The 17,303-nt window shown below is 42.1% G+C and overlaps 1 protein-coding gene across 5 annotated transcripts in view; it reads left to right on the top strand.

The window, feature by feature from the left end:
* The window catches only part of SCN8A (sodium voltage-gated channel alpha subunit 8), a 178,051-nt gene that overhangs the window by 131,226 nt on the left and 29,522 nt on the right, over positions 1 to 17,303 (top strand). For all 5 annotated transcript variants that reach the window (XM_049102407.1, XM_049102405.1, XM_049102406.1 and 2 more), the window contains exons 15-19: positions 6,323 to 6,496; positions 8,980 to 9,336; positions 13,007 to 13,477; positions 14,010 to 14,127; positions 14,654 to 14,808. In XM_049102407.1, coding sequence (XP_048958364.1) covers positions 6,323 to 6,496; positions 8,980 to 9,336; positions 13,007 to 13,477; positions 14,010 to 14,127; positions 14,654 to 14,808 — 1,275 coding nt within the window. The remainder of the gene's footprint in view (positions 1 to 6,322; positions 6,497 to 8,979; positions 9,337 to 13,006; positions 13,478 to 14,009; positions 14,128 to 14,653; positions 14,809 to 17,303) is intronic.

Below are 17,303 nucleotides of genomic sequence, written 5' to 3'. Positions count from 1 at the left end.
CCTGAGCCAAGGACTTCGGGACTTTTTTTTCCTCATTCTGTTTCTCACATTGATTCCTGCATTACTCCAGCACATCACTTCCCCTTTCACCTTCAGTAACAACTACCACAAAATAGGGGAGCTCTTTTAGTGCATTAAACATAACTATAAATTTGCCTGTACCGTGATATATTATTTACCCATATGGGGCCTATCTATAGGAAACTTTTAATTCTAGGCTGGTTTCCCCCTCCTATCCGACTTCTGGGCTCTCATCCAGTTTCTACCGTTAGTTGATCTGTGCCAAATTTACTTTAACATTAGCTTAAACCATATATTTAATTTATTATATTATTTAGAAGATAAGAATGAGGGGTTTTTTTTTTTAATAGATGACACAGTATATTCTGAAGTCAAATAGTTGTCATTTGGGGATTTTATCTGTTTTATTTCTTAGTCCAAAGATCAGGAGTTGATTGAATTTTGATAGGTAAGAAAATTTAGTTGAAAAGAATCCTCTACGTCATCTGGGCTTCATTATTCCATAGGAGTTTCACCATGAGCAAGTTAAATCCTTTTTTTTTAAGATTTTATTTATTTATTCATAAGAGACAGAGAGAGGGAGAGATACAGACAGAGGGAGAAGCAGGCCCCCTGCAGGGAGCCTGATGTGGGACTCCATCCCAGGACTCCGGGATCACCACCTGAGCCAAAGGCAGACACTCAACTGCTGAGCCACCCAGGTGTCCCAAGCAAGTTAAATCTGATGGTTCATTACCTTTTGAATATGATCTCTGCCTGGTATTCTCTGTTTCCCTCTCTCTACACACACATACACACACACATGCATACATACACATATCTCTCTCACACACAGAGTTTTTACATTAAGTCCTAATATACTATTAAAGTGTTATAATATTTTGAGTTCTGATTATGAAAACACGTGTGGCAAAGGAGATGCTTTATCTGGTTAGTCCTTGCAGCTTGTCACATTCCCTTGTACACATCCAAGATAATTCTATAATCTTTCCACTCCCCATGTCTGAGTTAGTGAGTTAGTGACATACTTCAGGCTCACCGCTTCGATGTAAGCCCTCATGCCCAACCTGATGAGATATGGGCGTCTTGAAACAGGACATCCTCATAGGCTGTCCAGGAAATCTGCTGACTCTGAGGGGGTACTTAACAGTGGGCTTACTGTATGACCAGGAGGTTGGCCATCAAGCAGCATTTTGAACCAATCAACAAAATGATATAGATACAAGCTTATTTTATTAGCCAAGAGTTGAGTAATGAAAAGTATGACTTGATAATTTTGCCGATGGTGGTAGTATTTTCCCTGTGATGTTTTGTTTTTCTCAAAGTCTTTACTTTTACTTGCTTTTTACAGAATCAGTCCTTGATTTCAAAGGAATTTTGAGAGGCCTTTTCACCTACCACCAGCAGAATTGCCCTTAGACCAGGCCAGCAGATAACATTATTTTTCCCTTTCTGAAAAAATCTGTAGAGACTTAAGGTCACACCTAGATTAGAAGTGTTAGAGTTATGAGCATTGAGAAGACTTTGCTCAGTATCATCATGAAGAAAGAGGAGAGAGGGAAGGTCAGCAATTAATGTTCAAGGACTTTCTGAAGCAACCCAACCAAAACAGTTCTAAAATGAAAAAGCACTCTGGGGGCAAGAGTTTTCAAGGGACTGTAAAGAATTATAAACCTGCAATTAGTGGGGATGGAAAATAGTGAATGGTTCAGGATACTTTGGCCAGTAGTTTGGAGGTGAGTGTGAAGGGGAAGAAATAAGACTGGTACCTAGATTTGGAAGTTTAGTAGCTGTGGAGGAAATAGGATGACTGAGGAAAGAACAGGTTTGGAGTTTAAAATCAAGAGGTCTGGGCAGCCCGGGTAGCTCAGCAGTTTAGTGAATATCCTGGAGTCCCAGGATTGAGTCCCACGTTGGGCTCCCTGCATGGAGCCTGCTTCTCCCTCTGCCTGTGTCTCTGCCTCTCTCTCTGTGTCTCTCATGAGTAAATAAATAAAATCTTTAAAAACAATAATAATAAAATCAAGAGTTCTGTTTTGAATGTACTAATGTTACATATGCCACTCCTTTCTGACCACAAATATTTGCATCTATAAAATGAGGATAACACCATGTCACCAGAGGTTGGGAGGATAAAATGAGAACCTATAGATAAGCTTTTAGAATAGCGAAATATACTCTACAAATCATAGGAACTATATTAGTATAATTCAGTAAAAGAATTTCCAAAGGCTTGGACATTTTTTTAAAAATCTAATTGGCTTTATTAAATGACTCATGAATCAGGCGGCATCCATTCTAAGCAGAGAGGAGCTCCCAAAGGTTTGGACATCTAGAGAGAGTCTTTGAACCTGAGAAAAGGAAGATGGAAAAGAGTGAGATTGACCAGCTTGTGAAATGAGATACAACCTTGTCTCACGGTTGGAACCCTGAGGCCTTCCTCAGACAGTGAAGTGAGCTGTGTTTGTCCATAGGTAAAGGTGGAAGTTTCTGATGGCAGAAGAGAACAGTTTTCTGTAAAGCAAAGGTCCCTCCTGCCTCTCCCACCCTCCCCACAGGAAAAACGTTAGTAAGAGGAAGAACCTTAAAGATAATTCTATCCACTCCCCGTGTTCCATGGAGGAAATGGAAGTCCAGGGAGGCTATGTAACTTCTACAGCTTTTGTTTTATTCAGGAGATAAACGTAAGGATTCTTTTCTTCCCTTTTTTGCAACCATTTGAACACAACTGTGAGTTTATAAGGTGTTTTGTTGTGTTTTGTTGTTGTTGTTGTTGTTGTTGTTTTTAAGCAACCCCAATCTTAGAGAAAGGTTTCAAGTACAGTCTAAAGCATTCTTTTGGAGAGTAAGTTGCTGACACAGCCCCTCAGCCTTTCACATGTGTTTTACGAACACGTACACTGTCCTGCTGAACCATAATACAGCCATCAGACTCAGGAAATTCCCGTGCGCCTCACAGCCCCTTCATTCTCAGGCCCCTTTGGGTTCTTCCAGAAATCCCAGTCATGTTCTTCGTAGCAAAAGAACATGTAACAAAAAGACTATTCCAGTCTCCTGTTGCATTTGGTTGTCCTGTGTCTTCAGTCTTCTTCAGTTTGGCGGACTTTTTCAGTCTTTCATTGGTTTTTTGACCCTGACACTTGGGAAGACTCCAAGCCAGTTATTTTGTAGAACTTCTTCAATTTCAGTTTGTTTGGTCCTTCCTCATGATTAGACTCAGCTTACACATTTGGCAGGAGTATCACACAAGCAAGGTTGTCTTCCCTTGCACCTACCACGTGGCACGGTTTCCGTTTGTCCCATTGTAGTGATGGTCACTTGGTCAGTTGACAAAGGAGGTATCTCCAGGCTTCTCCCCTGTAAAGTTATTCTTTTCCATTTATAATTAGTGTTTGTGAAGATGTTTTGAAATGGTCCAAATTTACTGTTCTTCATTTAACTTTTGATTATTTATATCAACGTAGACTCATGGCTTTCAGTTTTATCTAGTGGGTTATAATCCATTGTCATCATTTATTTAAATGTTTAAACATTCCTGATTTGGCCACTGGGATTTCCTTCAAGCTATTTTCTGTGTCCTATCAACATATCCTCATTACTTCTTTTTTTTTTTTTTCTGATGTTACAGACTATTCCAAGCTAATTTTATATTTTTCCCATCTCAGGCCTGGATCAGCCATTTCTCAAGGAGCCCTGGTTGTTGTAGTGAAAAATGATATTTAGAAGTCAAGATCTGTTGGAGCAATCAGTGTACATGACTGGACCCTCTCAGCATGGGGCTGGCTGTTTATTCTAGTCCCACATTACCAGATTCATTCTGATTTCTTCCTTTCTATAGTTGTAACTCCTCTGACAAAAAGACACCTGGTTGCTGCTATCTTTAGTGTATTTATTTGATAAAAAAGCCACCGTTACCTCTTGCAAAGTGATTATCCTCCTCACCCTGTTCAAGATCTGGCTCCCTGTTCTAGACCCCCAGCATCCATATCAGTGTCCTTCCTAGAGACCCTCTTCCCACGCTTCTCAGGCCCTGACACCCCAGTCCCACTTTCTTTGAGAACTGCCATTCCTAGAGCCTAGGAATAAGTTCCTAGGGGAATATTTGAGGACACTCACAAGAGTGACATTTATGTACGATCGTCGATTGACATGCTGCTTATAATTCTCCTTTTTTCTCCTTCTCAAGAAGCATACCACAGTGCAAATTAGAATGGCATCATAGGAATAGCCTTACGTCTGCTCTTTTCCATTTATAAAAAAGTTACTCTTTCATACCAACAAACCCCAACTGGTGGCAATCACTATATGTTGAAATAACATGGTTGCTGACCTCTGTCATGGGCATTTCTGTCAGGCATCTGGGTGCCATTCATCCTATTGAAAGGCAACAGTAACTGTGTCATTGTTGATTTTATCTTAGGAACCAGAGTTCCCACAGTATAAATATTCTGTGATCAGTTAGCCAGGGCTTATTACTGAGCATTTCCTGTGTGTTCACCAGAAACAGTGGGACAGCAACCAAAAGTAGACAGTCTCTACTTAGTGTGCAGTAAGCAGACTAACATTTCTGTATAGAGAAACCTTCCATGGGTTTATGCTGAGGGTAAAATGTCTGTGGGGAAATTGATTAGCTGCCCTCACTTACAGCTACGTTCCATCTGTAGATGCTTAGTGTGTACCCTGAACTTTGATTTTGCTTAACTGGACCTCTCTAGAGAATATTTTCTTTCACTTCTAGAATACTGCATCTTCAGTTTAGAAAAAAAATGGGGAGCCATGGAAAAGTATATGGACACAAAACCTTACAGCCCATGTAGCCATTTTCATTTCCATCATGCCATTCTGTTTTGTCATTGCTATACATTCATTGAGTCTGTTTCAAAACAGTGTCTGTAGTCTAAGTATTTTTCACTATTTCCAATTCTGTCCTCAGACCGTATCTTCAAAGTTTTTCTTAAAATCCTTCCTTTGTAAACTTGGTAACCAGGTAGTTGCAGGCAGTGATTTATTATGAGTTTAAAACCTATTACATATCAGTCCTCTAAAATCAGAATATTCAATAAGAGTCTGATGGTGTGTGGTTAGCCTACAATGAAGGTATTGGTCTTGTTGAAACTGGCATTTGTGGGATTTTACTTTCTTACTACACATTATGTTATCCTGAGGGATACAGAAGGCATTAAGAAACACAGGGTGCTCTGAAAGGTAGAAAAGTGGGAGTCCTGTAACACAGGGAAGAAGTCATTCGCATAGCCAATGAGGTCCAAACCTTAAAATAGTTATTACATCATTGATTATCATATTGAAAAAATCAAAAGGAAGCACCAACATCTCCAACAATAAGCAAATTCTTTGAGCGGGTGCCTAAATGGCTCAGTCAGTTAAGTGGCCAGCTCTTGATTTCAGCTCAGGTCATGATCTCAGGGTCCTAGGATCAAGCCCCACATCTTGTCAGACTTCTTGCTCAGTGGGGAGTAAGGATTCTTTCTTCCTCTCCCTTGGCCCCTCCCCCTGCACTCTCTCTCTAAATTAAATAAAATCTTAGAAAAAAGGAAAGAAAATTCTTGGAGGACATACTCAGTAGAATTTTATATAAGTGATATAAATGGGAATTAAGAAGACTATATAGCAACGTGGACTGAGTTATATAAGTAAAAAATAAGACCCAAGATACTGTGTACTCTATGATTTCACAACTGTCAAAAGATATGTGCATTTGAAAAAAAAACAGAAAGTACATAAAAATGATGGTTGTATGCAAAATGATGAAACTATACTTTTTTTTCCTGTATTTGCATGCTTCTAGGAGTGTTCTGTTTGTTGGTTTTACAATTTAAAATGAGAAACTCTGAAGCATATGTCAAGCTTTGATAAGGCACGTAATATCAAATCAGGAATAATGCTATATTTTTAAAATATAATTCAATGAGTAGGTTGTTTTTCTAGGCAAACATCCCAAACATAAACATTCAAAGTGACTGCTGACCCTTTAGAAGGAGCCACTGTGTGGTCTTCCTATGCTTAAAATAGTTTTTTAAATGTACTCTTGAACAACGTGAATTAGGTAATTCTGGCAACAAAGATGAGAATATTGGAACTGAATACTTGATTCAAAAGGAAAACAAGAATCTCTTGCCTCATGTGGAGTAGTCATGGGACATCTAAGTGCTGATGTCTTCAGATGTACAATTTAACCGGACTAGCTGTTGATGCTTCTTGGACATGTGGTATTCAAAGATAATAATAAAGATATTCTCTTTCTATTATTTCTTTTCCTTACCCCCTGCCTTCCCCTCTTTAGGTTTTCACTGGAATTTTCACAGCGGAAATGTTCCTGAAGCTCATAGCCATGGATCCCTACTATTATTTCCAAGAAGGTTGGAACATTTTTGACGGATTTATTGTCTCCCTCAGTTTAATGGAACTGGGTCTAGCAGACGTGGAGGGGCTTTCGGTGCTGCGATCTTTCCGATTGGTATTCCATATTTCTCCAATTTCTTTTTACATTTCCTATCTTGCAGCTACTAAAAAAGTTTTGCATTAGTTAATTTGATGATTTAAAAAAATCCCTAACTATATTCTCATGATTCCTGTTGGTGATTAGATAGTAAAATCTTGGCAATTTTTCTGCTAAGTTCCTAATATAGAAGTTCGTTTTTAATATTAATCAGCAAACAGAAGTCGTTTTTAGGAAGTTCCTCAGAAAATAATAGTTAACCTAAAAGATGAAAAAGAAGGATTCCTAAGGGTTATTCTGAGGTCTAATGAATTTGCTAGTAAATCTGTTTCTTTATCTGGACATGTCCTTGAAATGGCAGTAATTTCTCCTTGTTCAAAGATGTCTCTCATTTCTTCCATCATGGTGACCCCTCCCAGAAAATGGGAATAAAATAATACTTTAAAAAATTATAATGAAATTAATTTTTGAACATTGACTTTTTCCCATAACATTAGCTGAGAAAGATTTTGTAATATATTTGAAGAAGTTAATGTTAAAATTACTAAAAATGACTTTGAAAGAATAGTTGTTTTTTTTTTGTTTTTTTGTTTTTTTTATTCATGATAGTCACACAGAGAGAGAGAGAGAGGCAGAGACATAGGCAGAGGGAGAAGCAGGCTCCATGCACCGGGTGCCCGACGTGGGATTCGATCCCGGGTCTCCAGGATCGTGCCCTGGGCCAAAGGCAGGCGCCAAACCGCTGCGCCACCCAGGGACCCTGAAAGAATAGTTAATGGTATCCTCAAAATAGCTTCCCATAAACATAAGCATAAGCAATGACCTGTTTAAGTCCCTTGAGAAGCTGAGTTACTTCCAGGGTATCCACTCAGAGCATCAGAACTGGCCTAGGTTTTTCTCTCCCTATTGGGAAAAATACCTAAGCACTTGTAACTGAAAGGGTTTTAGGTTTTTTCATCAGAATATTCAGCATATTGAAAGAGAATTGGAATAGAATGGAACTATTTCTACAATAGAGGTCTTGCTCAGTCCAAGTCACAAGTAACATCTGTCAAGTTTCTTGAACCTCTGCTTACTAGTCTTTGGTTGGATCTTAGGATCTAGCCCATAGTAGACTTTTTGAAAATCATTCTTGGGGATCCCTGGGTGGCGCAGCGGTTTGGCGCCTGCCTTTGGCCCAGGGCGCGATCCTGGAGACCCGGGATCGAATCCCATGTCGGGCTCCCGGTGCATGGAGCCTGCTTCTCCCTCTGCCTGTGTCTCTGCGCCTCTCTCTCTCTCTGTGACTATCATAAATAAATAAAAATTAAAAAAAAAATTAAACACTCCCTTTAAAAAAAAAAAAAATCATTCTTGTTATCTGGAAGATGAGATGAAGGACTAAGAGGTAGAAGCCCTAGCAGTAGTATTCCTAATAACTAAAAAGCCAATCAGAGAAGGAAAAATATAAATGATCCAGATATTCACACAGAGAAACACCTGGTAAATCTTGAACTCTCAGATAAGATTCAGACTTTCAACAGGAAAAGAATGTTCCAATCCATGCTGTTGCCATTCTACCAGAATTCCTTTTATATCATGTGTTAGTTATTAACTTATGACGTCTGAAGATGATCTCATTTTTATCATTTCATCATGGGCTTTATACATTATAATTCTCAATATTAGATAAGACTTTGTAAATCATTTATTACAGAATATAGAAATTTCATGATTGCAGGTAACAGAAGTTCTGTCCTCTGAATTAATATCATTATAGGCCCTTTTCATAAGATGTTTGATATATGTGGAACTGCTTCTGCTAAGGCATTGTGCTTCTCCTCCAAATTACTCCAAGCATATCCCAACATTTCCTATCAGCTATTGAATATTTATTGGCAAGCAAAAGGAGAGATACTTAGAATTTTTAAATGCATGTTTTTTTAAGGAAACAGATGACTTATTTTTCACTGTCCTTACGATCCTGATCTTTTGCTTCACTACAGCTCACATTTTCCTTGATAATGTTCCTTGAGAAGTCAAGGGAAAATCAATAGCAAAAGGATATATTCATGTATAGGTTCTTAAAAAGTGGATTGAGGGGTGCCTGCGTGGCCTAGTTGGTTAAGTGTCCAACTATTGATCTCAGTTCGGGTCTCGATCTCAGGGTTGTGAGTTCAAACCTCCCACTGGGCTTTGTGCTGGGCATAGAACCTACTTTAAAAAATTAAAATTAAAAAATAAAAAGTGGATTGAACCAGGGACTAATATAAGGGCCTAGAGGCAGTATTCTTGGTTCCTAATGTAAGTCTTTCACTTACTGTGGAATTAATCCATTTTCCCTGTCTATGCCTCACATTCTCTCATTTTAATCTAAGATAGTTAAAAGTCCTGGGAACTTCCCAACAATGCTCAATAAATTTAGCTTGATCTCGCTAATTTTATATGTTTGTATTTTAGCTGTATGGTAAGAAAATGGATTGAGTATCATTTGATTTTTGTTTTGATTTTTTTCCCCTTAGCTCCGAGTCTTCAAATTGGCCAAATCTTGGCCCACCCTGAACATGCTGATCAAGATTATTGGAAATTCAGTGGGTGCCTTGGGCAACCTGACCCTGGTGCTGGCCATTATTGTCTTCATCTTTGCTGTGGTGGGGATGCAACTCTTTGGAAAAAGCTACAAAGAATGTGTCTGCAAAATCAACCAGGACTGTGAACTCCCTCGCTGGCACATGAATGACTTTTTCCATTCCTTCCTCATTGTCTTTCGAGTGTTGTGTGGGGAGTGGATCGAGACCATGTGGGACTGCATGGAGGTGGCAGGCCAGGCCATGTGCCTCATTGTCTTCATGATGGTCATGGTTATTGGCAACTTGGTGGTTAGTACTAACTTGTAGAATTTTTCAGTCTTTGCCCAGAACATCTTACCCTTGACCCAGAAGCCCAGTGGGCATGGTCTTACTAACTTCATGTCTGTGCTAGTTTTTATTCTTTCTTGGTTTAAGAACCCTAAGGTACAAATGAAGGAAAGGAGACTCTCTTTACAGAGACCTGCTGAGTCATAAACCCCACTGTCAACCTTTTTTCATAGTATGGTAACAAAACTCAGCAAAGTTAAATGATTTTCCTGAAGTCAGGGAAATGGGCTTATTTTAGATTCTGGACCACAAAATCTATGCTTTTTCTACTATAGAGGTTTCCTTCATTTAAATTAGAATTTCTCAACCTTGACACTGTTGACGTTTTGGGTTAGGTAATTCTTTGTTGTAGGATTGTCCTTTGTGTCGTAGGATGTTTAGCAGCAACCCTGGCCTCTACTGTTTACTGGCCAGTAACACCCCCCCACCCTGTTATGACAACCCAGAATGTTTCCAGACATTGCCAGCTGTCCCCTAGGAGGCAAAACTGCCCTCCATTGAGAACCAATGATTTAAACCATTAGAGGGTTTTATCTAACTTGTATAAATGGCAAATCACTTTTTTTGCTTTAATCTGTCTTTCTACGGTCTTCTGCCTCTGTATATAGAATATTCACCAACAGAAATTTTGACACCGTGTTTCTCAAAGTGTGGTCAGAGGACTAGCAATAGTGAGATCACTTTAGAGTACGTTAGAAATGCAGAATCTTAGGCCCCTCCCCAGAACTACTGAATCAGAATCTGCATTTTTAGCAGGAGTCTCCAGGTGTTTGACATGCACACTAGAATTTAAGTCCTTATTTTTCAGATGAGGCACAAGTCTAGAGCAGGGGGCGCTAGAAGAAGGAAACCCAGTGTGACCCCTTGTCAGATCATCCAGAGCAAGTCTCCTTTTTGTGCTGTAGAGAAGCATGCCAGGAGAGGGCTCCTGCTCACCAGCCTCTGAACCAGCTGTTCTTTTTATGATCTATAAAAATAGACACTGATGTTTTCTGTAATCCCTCCCTTTCTCCATTCCTGACCCCCCTTCCCGCAGTCCTACTCCCGCTCGCCTTCCCACTTCCCACTTCCTCAGTGAATGCAGCTATTGCCTCCCGGTGCATAGTGGGATCCACATTTCCCAGCCCTGACCTCATACCCCTTTCTCTATTCCCTTCTTATCACTTGTCTCTGCATCCTCTCCCCCTGACTCTCTACAGACAACCTGAGCACATGACAAAATGCAGTATTATTTCTGCTTTGGATGACACTTTTCCAGGTTCAGTCTTTCTGCCCACCTAGTCTCTAGGAATCTGTGACTATAAGTCTCTTCTGACTCTCTTCTTTCCCTTCCCACTAAATTATCTGGTCCCTTTCATACATCTTTTTTGTAGTATTTATAAGATCTGCCCCGTCCTTTCCATATCTATAATCCATCCAGTATTTTTTTTTTTTTAGATTTTATTTGTTTATTTATGAGAGACACAGAGAGAGGCAGAGACACAGGCAGAGGGAGAAGCAGGCTCCATGCAGGGAGCCCGATGTGAGACTCGATCCCCGGACCTGGGATCACACTCTGAGCTGGAGGCAGACGCTCAACCACTGAGCCACCCATGCACCCCCCCCCCAATCCAGTATTTCTAAAAGTGTGGTCTGAAGATCACAGCTACCCAAATTTCACATGTTAAAAAAAGGCTGAGTTCCAGGCCCTATACCAGATCTACTGAATCAGAATCTTAAAGGTGAGGCCAAGGAAGTATGTATTTTTTCATACATCCCACCCCAGGAGATTTTCATGCATTCTAAGGCTTGAGATTACAGTAGCCTAATTCAGACCCCTGTTAACTCATGCAACTAACAACTCTAGCATATATAGCTGATAGAAATAATTTTCTCAGATCTCTGTCATCTGTTATTCTTTACTCAAAGACCAGTAGTAGATCCAATTAAATAAAATTCAAATCCCTCAGCCTGGCCTTCAAAGCTCCCTCAACTCACCCCCATTTTACCAACCATATTCCTTTGTAATTCTACAAATGGCCCAAATAATTTGCATATATATAGTTCATTTGTCATTTCCATCCCTCTCACTCTACACATACTAACATCTCCACCTAAAATGTATTGCTTACTCTTCAGAAGTGAGACAAAGTAAGGGCCGGGCCGTAAGGGCAGGTGTAAATCAAGAAGTGAACAACTCCCAATTTTTAAAGTAAGCCTTAATAAAAATAAATTAATTAATCTTAATGTCCAATGTGGTAAAATAGGATATTAAAACAAATAAAGCTTGCATCGATGATTAGACAGTTAGATATTAAACAGAACATAGAAGTCACCATCACTGGTCAAACTATTTTATTTTGATAAATGTTAAGAAAACAAAGGAAGCTAGTTCTTAGGATAACATGAACTATATTTCAGTTCTACTTTCTTGATTTGTTAGGAAAATGTGGTTCTCCAAGCCTAGTTTTTCTAATGTGGGTTCTCCAAGACACCCACTGCTTGTGAATACATGGAATCTGTACCCTCTTCGATCCTCCCAATAAGCCGTGTCCATTTTTTTTCCTCATTAGGGGGAATTTTCTCCCAAAATGGATAGTTTTTGCTTTTTCTTATTATAAGAAAAGTAATATATTTGGGAGTACATATATATGTATGTAAAACTATAAGAGAACCAAGAAAAGAGGTGCTATAAACTTGTATCACAACCAAAACCAAACAAACTGCCCACTTGGTAGAAAAGAGTATCGAGGTTCCTCAGAAAATTAAAAATAGAGCAGCACCTGGATGGCTCAGTGGTTGAGCATCTGTCTTTGGCTCAGGTCATGATCCCAGGGTCCTGGGATCGAGTCCTGCATCAGGCTCCCTGCTTCTCCCTCTGCCTGTGTCTCTGCCTCTTTGTCATGTCTCTCATGAATAAATAAATAAATTCTTAAAAAAAAAAGATAACTAAAAATAGACCTACCATATGATCCAGTAATTCTACCACTGTGTATATACCCAAAGAAAACAAAAACACTAATTAGAAAAGATACATGCACCTCTATGTTTATTGCAGCAGTATTTGCAATAGCCAAGATATGGAACCACCCCAAGTATCCACCCATAGATTAAGAGATGGGGTATCTGTATAAATGGAATATTACTGGGCCATAAAAAAAGATTGAAATCTTGCCATTTGCAACAACATGGATGGAGCTAGAGGGTATAATGCTAAGTGAAATAAGTCAGAGGGAGACAAATATGATTTCACTCATATGTGGAATTTAGGAACAAAACAAATGAACAGACAAAACAAAAACCCAGACTCTTAAATTCAGAGAACAAACTGGTGGTTACCAGAGGAGGGTGAGGTGAAATAGAGGATTAACAGTACACTTATTGTGGTGAGAACTAATGTGTAGAGTTGTTGAATATTGTACACCTGAAACTAACGCTATATGTTAATTATACACTTCAATAAAAAATGTTTTAATGTCCACTTAGTGACATGAGCATTTAAAACACTGAGTGGGTCAAACCAAACATAGTAGAAACTATTGTGCCTGTCACATAAGTCTGTGGATTTTCAAGTTTTAACCCTAGTTTAGTGCATGACTTTCCCTAATACTGTCAACATTCACTCTCCTTTCTCCTACTGCCACTGGTACAGGTGCTGAACCTGTTTCTGGCCTTGCTCCTAAGCTCCTTCAGCGCAGACAATCTGGCAGCAACAGACGATGATGGGGAAATGAACAACCTTCAAATTTCAGTAATCCGGATCAAGAAGGGGGTGGCTTGGGCCAAACTGAAAGTGCACGCCTTCATGCAGGCTCACTTGAAGCAGCGTGAGGCCGATGAAGTGAAGCCTCTGGATGAGCTATATGAAAAGAAGGCCAACTGTATCGCCAACCACACTGGTGCAGACATCCACCGGAATGGTGACTTCCAGAAGAATGGCAATGGCACAACCAGTGGCATTGGCAGCAGCGTGGAGAAGTATATCATTGATGAGGACCACATGTCCTTCATCAACAATCCCAACTTGACCGTGCGGGTGCCCATTGCTGTAGGCGAGTCTGATTTTGAGAATCTTAACACAGAGGATGTTAGCAGCGAGTCGGATCCTGAAGGCAGCAAAGATGTAAGGCCCCAGTCTAAAACTCAACTGTGATTCTGTGTGGGGACAAAAAGGGGCCCTGTCACCTCCAGGGACTGGTTCAGTTATGGGGTTGGTAGGGAGATTATGGAATAGCCAGCTAGGTTTGAGAACCAACCCTAATACTCTCTGTCATTCTAGACCTTCCTTAGGTGACCTAGTATCCTGAGATATTCCTAGACCTATGTCCATTGCTGCTGGATCATCTCAGAGGCTGGAGCAGAACGCTCAAGGACTTCCCTGACATTAATCTGGCTGAGCTGGAGCACTGAGCCACATTTTGTTTAGGGTGGATCACTCACTGTGAACAGACTTTAATGTGTTCTCCCAGTACTGGAAGAAGTTTTGAGGGCCCTCTGGTAATTGTTTGGCCCTCCGGAACGGGATGACGATGAGTCTGTAAAAGAATTGCAAAGAGTTACATCTGACCCATCACCTGTGCCCGAGGTAGAGCAGTCAGTGTAGAGTGGAAGTTTGCTGCAGAGTTGGTTGAGCTCCCTTTTCTTTGTGAATCTAGAAACTGGATGATACTAGCTCCTCTGAAGGAAGCACCATCGACATCAAACCCGAAGTAGAAGAAGTCCCGGTGGAACAGCCCGAGGAATACTTGGATCCAGATGCCTGCTTCACAGAAGGTGAAAGGGGGAAAGGACAGGGGTGGGCATGTGACACTTGCAGTCCTCACAGATTTCCGCCAGGGTCAGTGGTTGGGTGAGGGTGGGGGCTCCGTGGCCATCTTCAAGAACTTTATTCCCACCTCATCATTTAGGGAAGTTCATATGTTTCCCTTATTTGGTTCATACCAAGTTTCTATTCTCAAATATTTCTTTGTCCATTTTCTCTTGGCATCAGCCCAGAAACTTCCATTAGAAAGGCCTGTTCTCTCGTGGCTGTGTCTGCCTCCTGACCACCCTTTTCTCCTCCCTCTCACTGCTTCTTTATAGGACATCTTCCCAACTCCAGAGGGCCTTGCCCTGGTAGCCTTGCAGCCTAGCCCCAGCCCTGCCACCCTCCATGTGTGAATCAGACATTCTGATTCAGCCACTGTACTCCCAGCTGTGTGGTGGGGCAGCACCTGGTGGGGCCTGGGAGACCGAGGAGAGGGCAGGTCTGGGCGGGGCACGCTCCCACGGTCTGACCTGCCTCTCCCGCTGGTGCCAGGTTGTGTCCAGCGATTCAAGTGCTGCCAGGTCAACATCGAAGAAGGGCTAGGCAAGTCTTGGTGGATCCTGAGGAAGACCTGCTTCCTCATCGTGGAGCACAATTGGTTTGAGACCTTCATCATTTTCATGATTCTGCTCAGCAGTGGTGCCCTGGTGAGTCCAGGGGAGAGGACAGGGAGGGCTGGGCTGGGCTGGGGAAGGCTTTGAACCAGTGGGAAAGACCAGATGAGGCCCAAGCCCAGTTTCTCTGAGAGCCCAGATGGCTGTGGCCCCAAGGCCAACGGTCAGCCAAAGTGCTTTGGGCTGCTGTTTTGAGCCTTTAGGATTAGAATCCACTTTTCCACATCTTGATCTTCTTTACTCAGGCTGAGTAAGTTCTTTCACATCTAAGACCCCCCCTTCTATCAGGGTGAGAGCACAAATTAATTACCAAGTATCTTCACTGCTTAGTTTGCCCCATTCTAAGCAACTTCCTAAGATGAACTTTCCTTTCTCACCTAATACCCCAGATACCTTGTTCTTTACTTTTCAGTTGCTCCAGATAGGAAGGAGGTTGGGTTCCTTGACCCCACCTCCCCTCACACCCTAACTAGTCTGGAGAGCCCATGGCATTAGCAAATACTTAAAGAACCAGGTCTCTGGTGTTCACATGGGAGTAAGTGCTTCTTGTTAACCGGTGAGGCACATGGGGCACTGAACACACGAGCTCCTCCCCTGCTGGAACTAACTAGCGGGGCATTTGCTTTCATTTTAGCTGGCTTATAACTGAGGAGACCTGGACAGGGTCAGGTGTGAGAGAGCCCCAGTTGGATAGATTGAGGATAGGAGGGACTTAGAGATGCTGCACATTTCCTTTGAGTTAAGGGAAAGAAGAATGAAGAATGCAGAATTTTTTTTTTTAAGATTTTTATTCATGAGAGAGAGAGAGAGACACAGGCAGAGGGAGAAGCAGGCTCCATGCAGGGAGCCCGACGTGGGACTCGATCCCGGGCTTCCTGAGCCAAAGGCAGACACTCAACCGCTGAGCCACCCAGGTGCCCCAGAATGCAGAATTTTGAAATGATTTTAAAGAAGAAGGCAGGCACGTTCATGTAGGGATGGAACGAAAGCCTAATCTGGATGTAGAAAATAGCAGAGAGAAGCCCCAAATTTAGTGTTAAAGATCCCGACAGTGACTTGAAAAGTTTCGCTGACTCATGAGGTAGGAGAATAAGAGAAGCCGAAATGGAGGCAGTCGGTGGCAAAGCAGAGCCCTTGGGAAGTGAGGGACCAGGGGGGATTGTGCAGGAATGCGGCAGGACAGGTGCTGGAGGCTGAAGGGATGGCTTGGTGGCCTGCATCTGGGTGAAGGGGAGTCGCACTGCCCTCCTGCCCTGGGCATTGATTGCCTCCACAGGCATTCACGCAGTGCTCGCTGAGGTGCTGGGCGGGCCCCCGAGATGACAGCAGAGCCCCTGCCTGTGAGAGAAGGGACGGCTGGATGCGGGCCAGTGATGGGAGAAAGGTGTCTTGGGACTGTTGTCATCTCTGTTCCTCCAATCTAGTAAACAGATACCTAAAATTAAGAGAACCTGCCTCATCCTCTGGCTCTTTCTCATCTCCACAAAAAGTAAAAGCAGCAGTGAAACAGAAGTTTTGTACTTTATGTACTGCTCACCTTTGACAATTTTTCTTTATTGTAGATGAATAAAACAAGGGGTACTTGGCTCGGTAGATGAAGACTGTGCAGTGAGTAGGCATGAGACTTAATAGCAAAGTGAAGGGGTGTCTGGGTGGCTCAGTTGGTTTAGCGCCCGGTTCTTGATTTCGGCTCAGGCCATGATCTCAGGGTTGTGGAATCAAGCCCTGTGCTGGGCTCAGTGGGGAGTCTGCTTGAGATTCTCTCTCCCTCTGTCCCACCCCCACCCCTTGCTCTCTCACTCTTTCTCTCAAAAAAAAAAAGGGGGGGGGGAGGGGCCACCTGGGGGGCTCAGCGGTTGAGCATCTGCCTTTGGCTCAGGGCCTGATTCCAGATGCCCAGGATCAAGTCCCGTGCAGGCTCCTTGCATGGAGCCTGCTTTCTTCCTCTGCCTGTGTCTCTGCCTCTCTCTCTCTGTCTCTCATGAATAAATAAATAAAATCTAAAAAAAAAAAAAAAAAAAAAAAAAAAAAAAGAATAGCAAAGCGAAGCCACATCTCAAATGTCTGAGAGAATGCAAGAATAGGATTATGATGGGACTGCAGAGGGAGGGCATAGAGCCACCAGTGACAGGAAGCTCAGCCTTGGGCATCTTGCACATACTGGGTAGTGGTAATGGGAAACTTGACCTGGAAGCTGTTGAGTTTTTCACTGAGCAGCAGGGGTTTATTGATACGAAGACCCTGAGAAGCACTGGGGACCCATGACCTCTGCCCCTGCTGCTCAGTGATGGAACTGGAGTATCTGATGTCCATGTGGCTCCATGTTGGAAACGTATCTGCAGGCAGCCCAATTCAGTCCTTCCTTCCGGCACTGTCCAGAACAGAACCTCCCATTACCAGACACAGGACTTCTGTTCCACCTGCACTTTTCTCACATGCAGGACTGCCCCCTCTCCCCCCGCAGCCCACCACCCCACGTACACCTTCATGTTAGGGAATCACCCCATCACCCCATTCAGGAATTCCAG

This window comes from Canis lupus, chromosome 27, assembly GCF_003254725.2.
Source record: "Canis lupus dingo isolate Sandy chromosome 27, ASM325472v2, whole genome shotgun sequence".
NCBI lineage: Eukaryota > Metazoa > Chordata > Mammalia > Carnivora > Canidae > Canis > Canis lupus.
The sequence above is the reverse complement of the archived record's forward strand: the minus strand, read 5'-3'. Positions and strand labels throughout refer to the sequence as shown.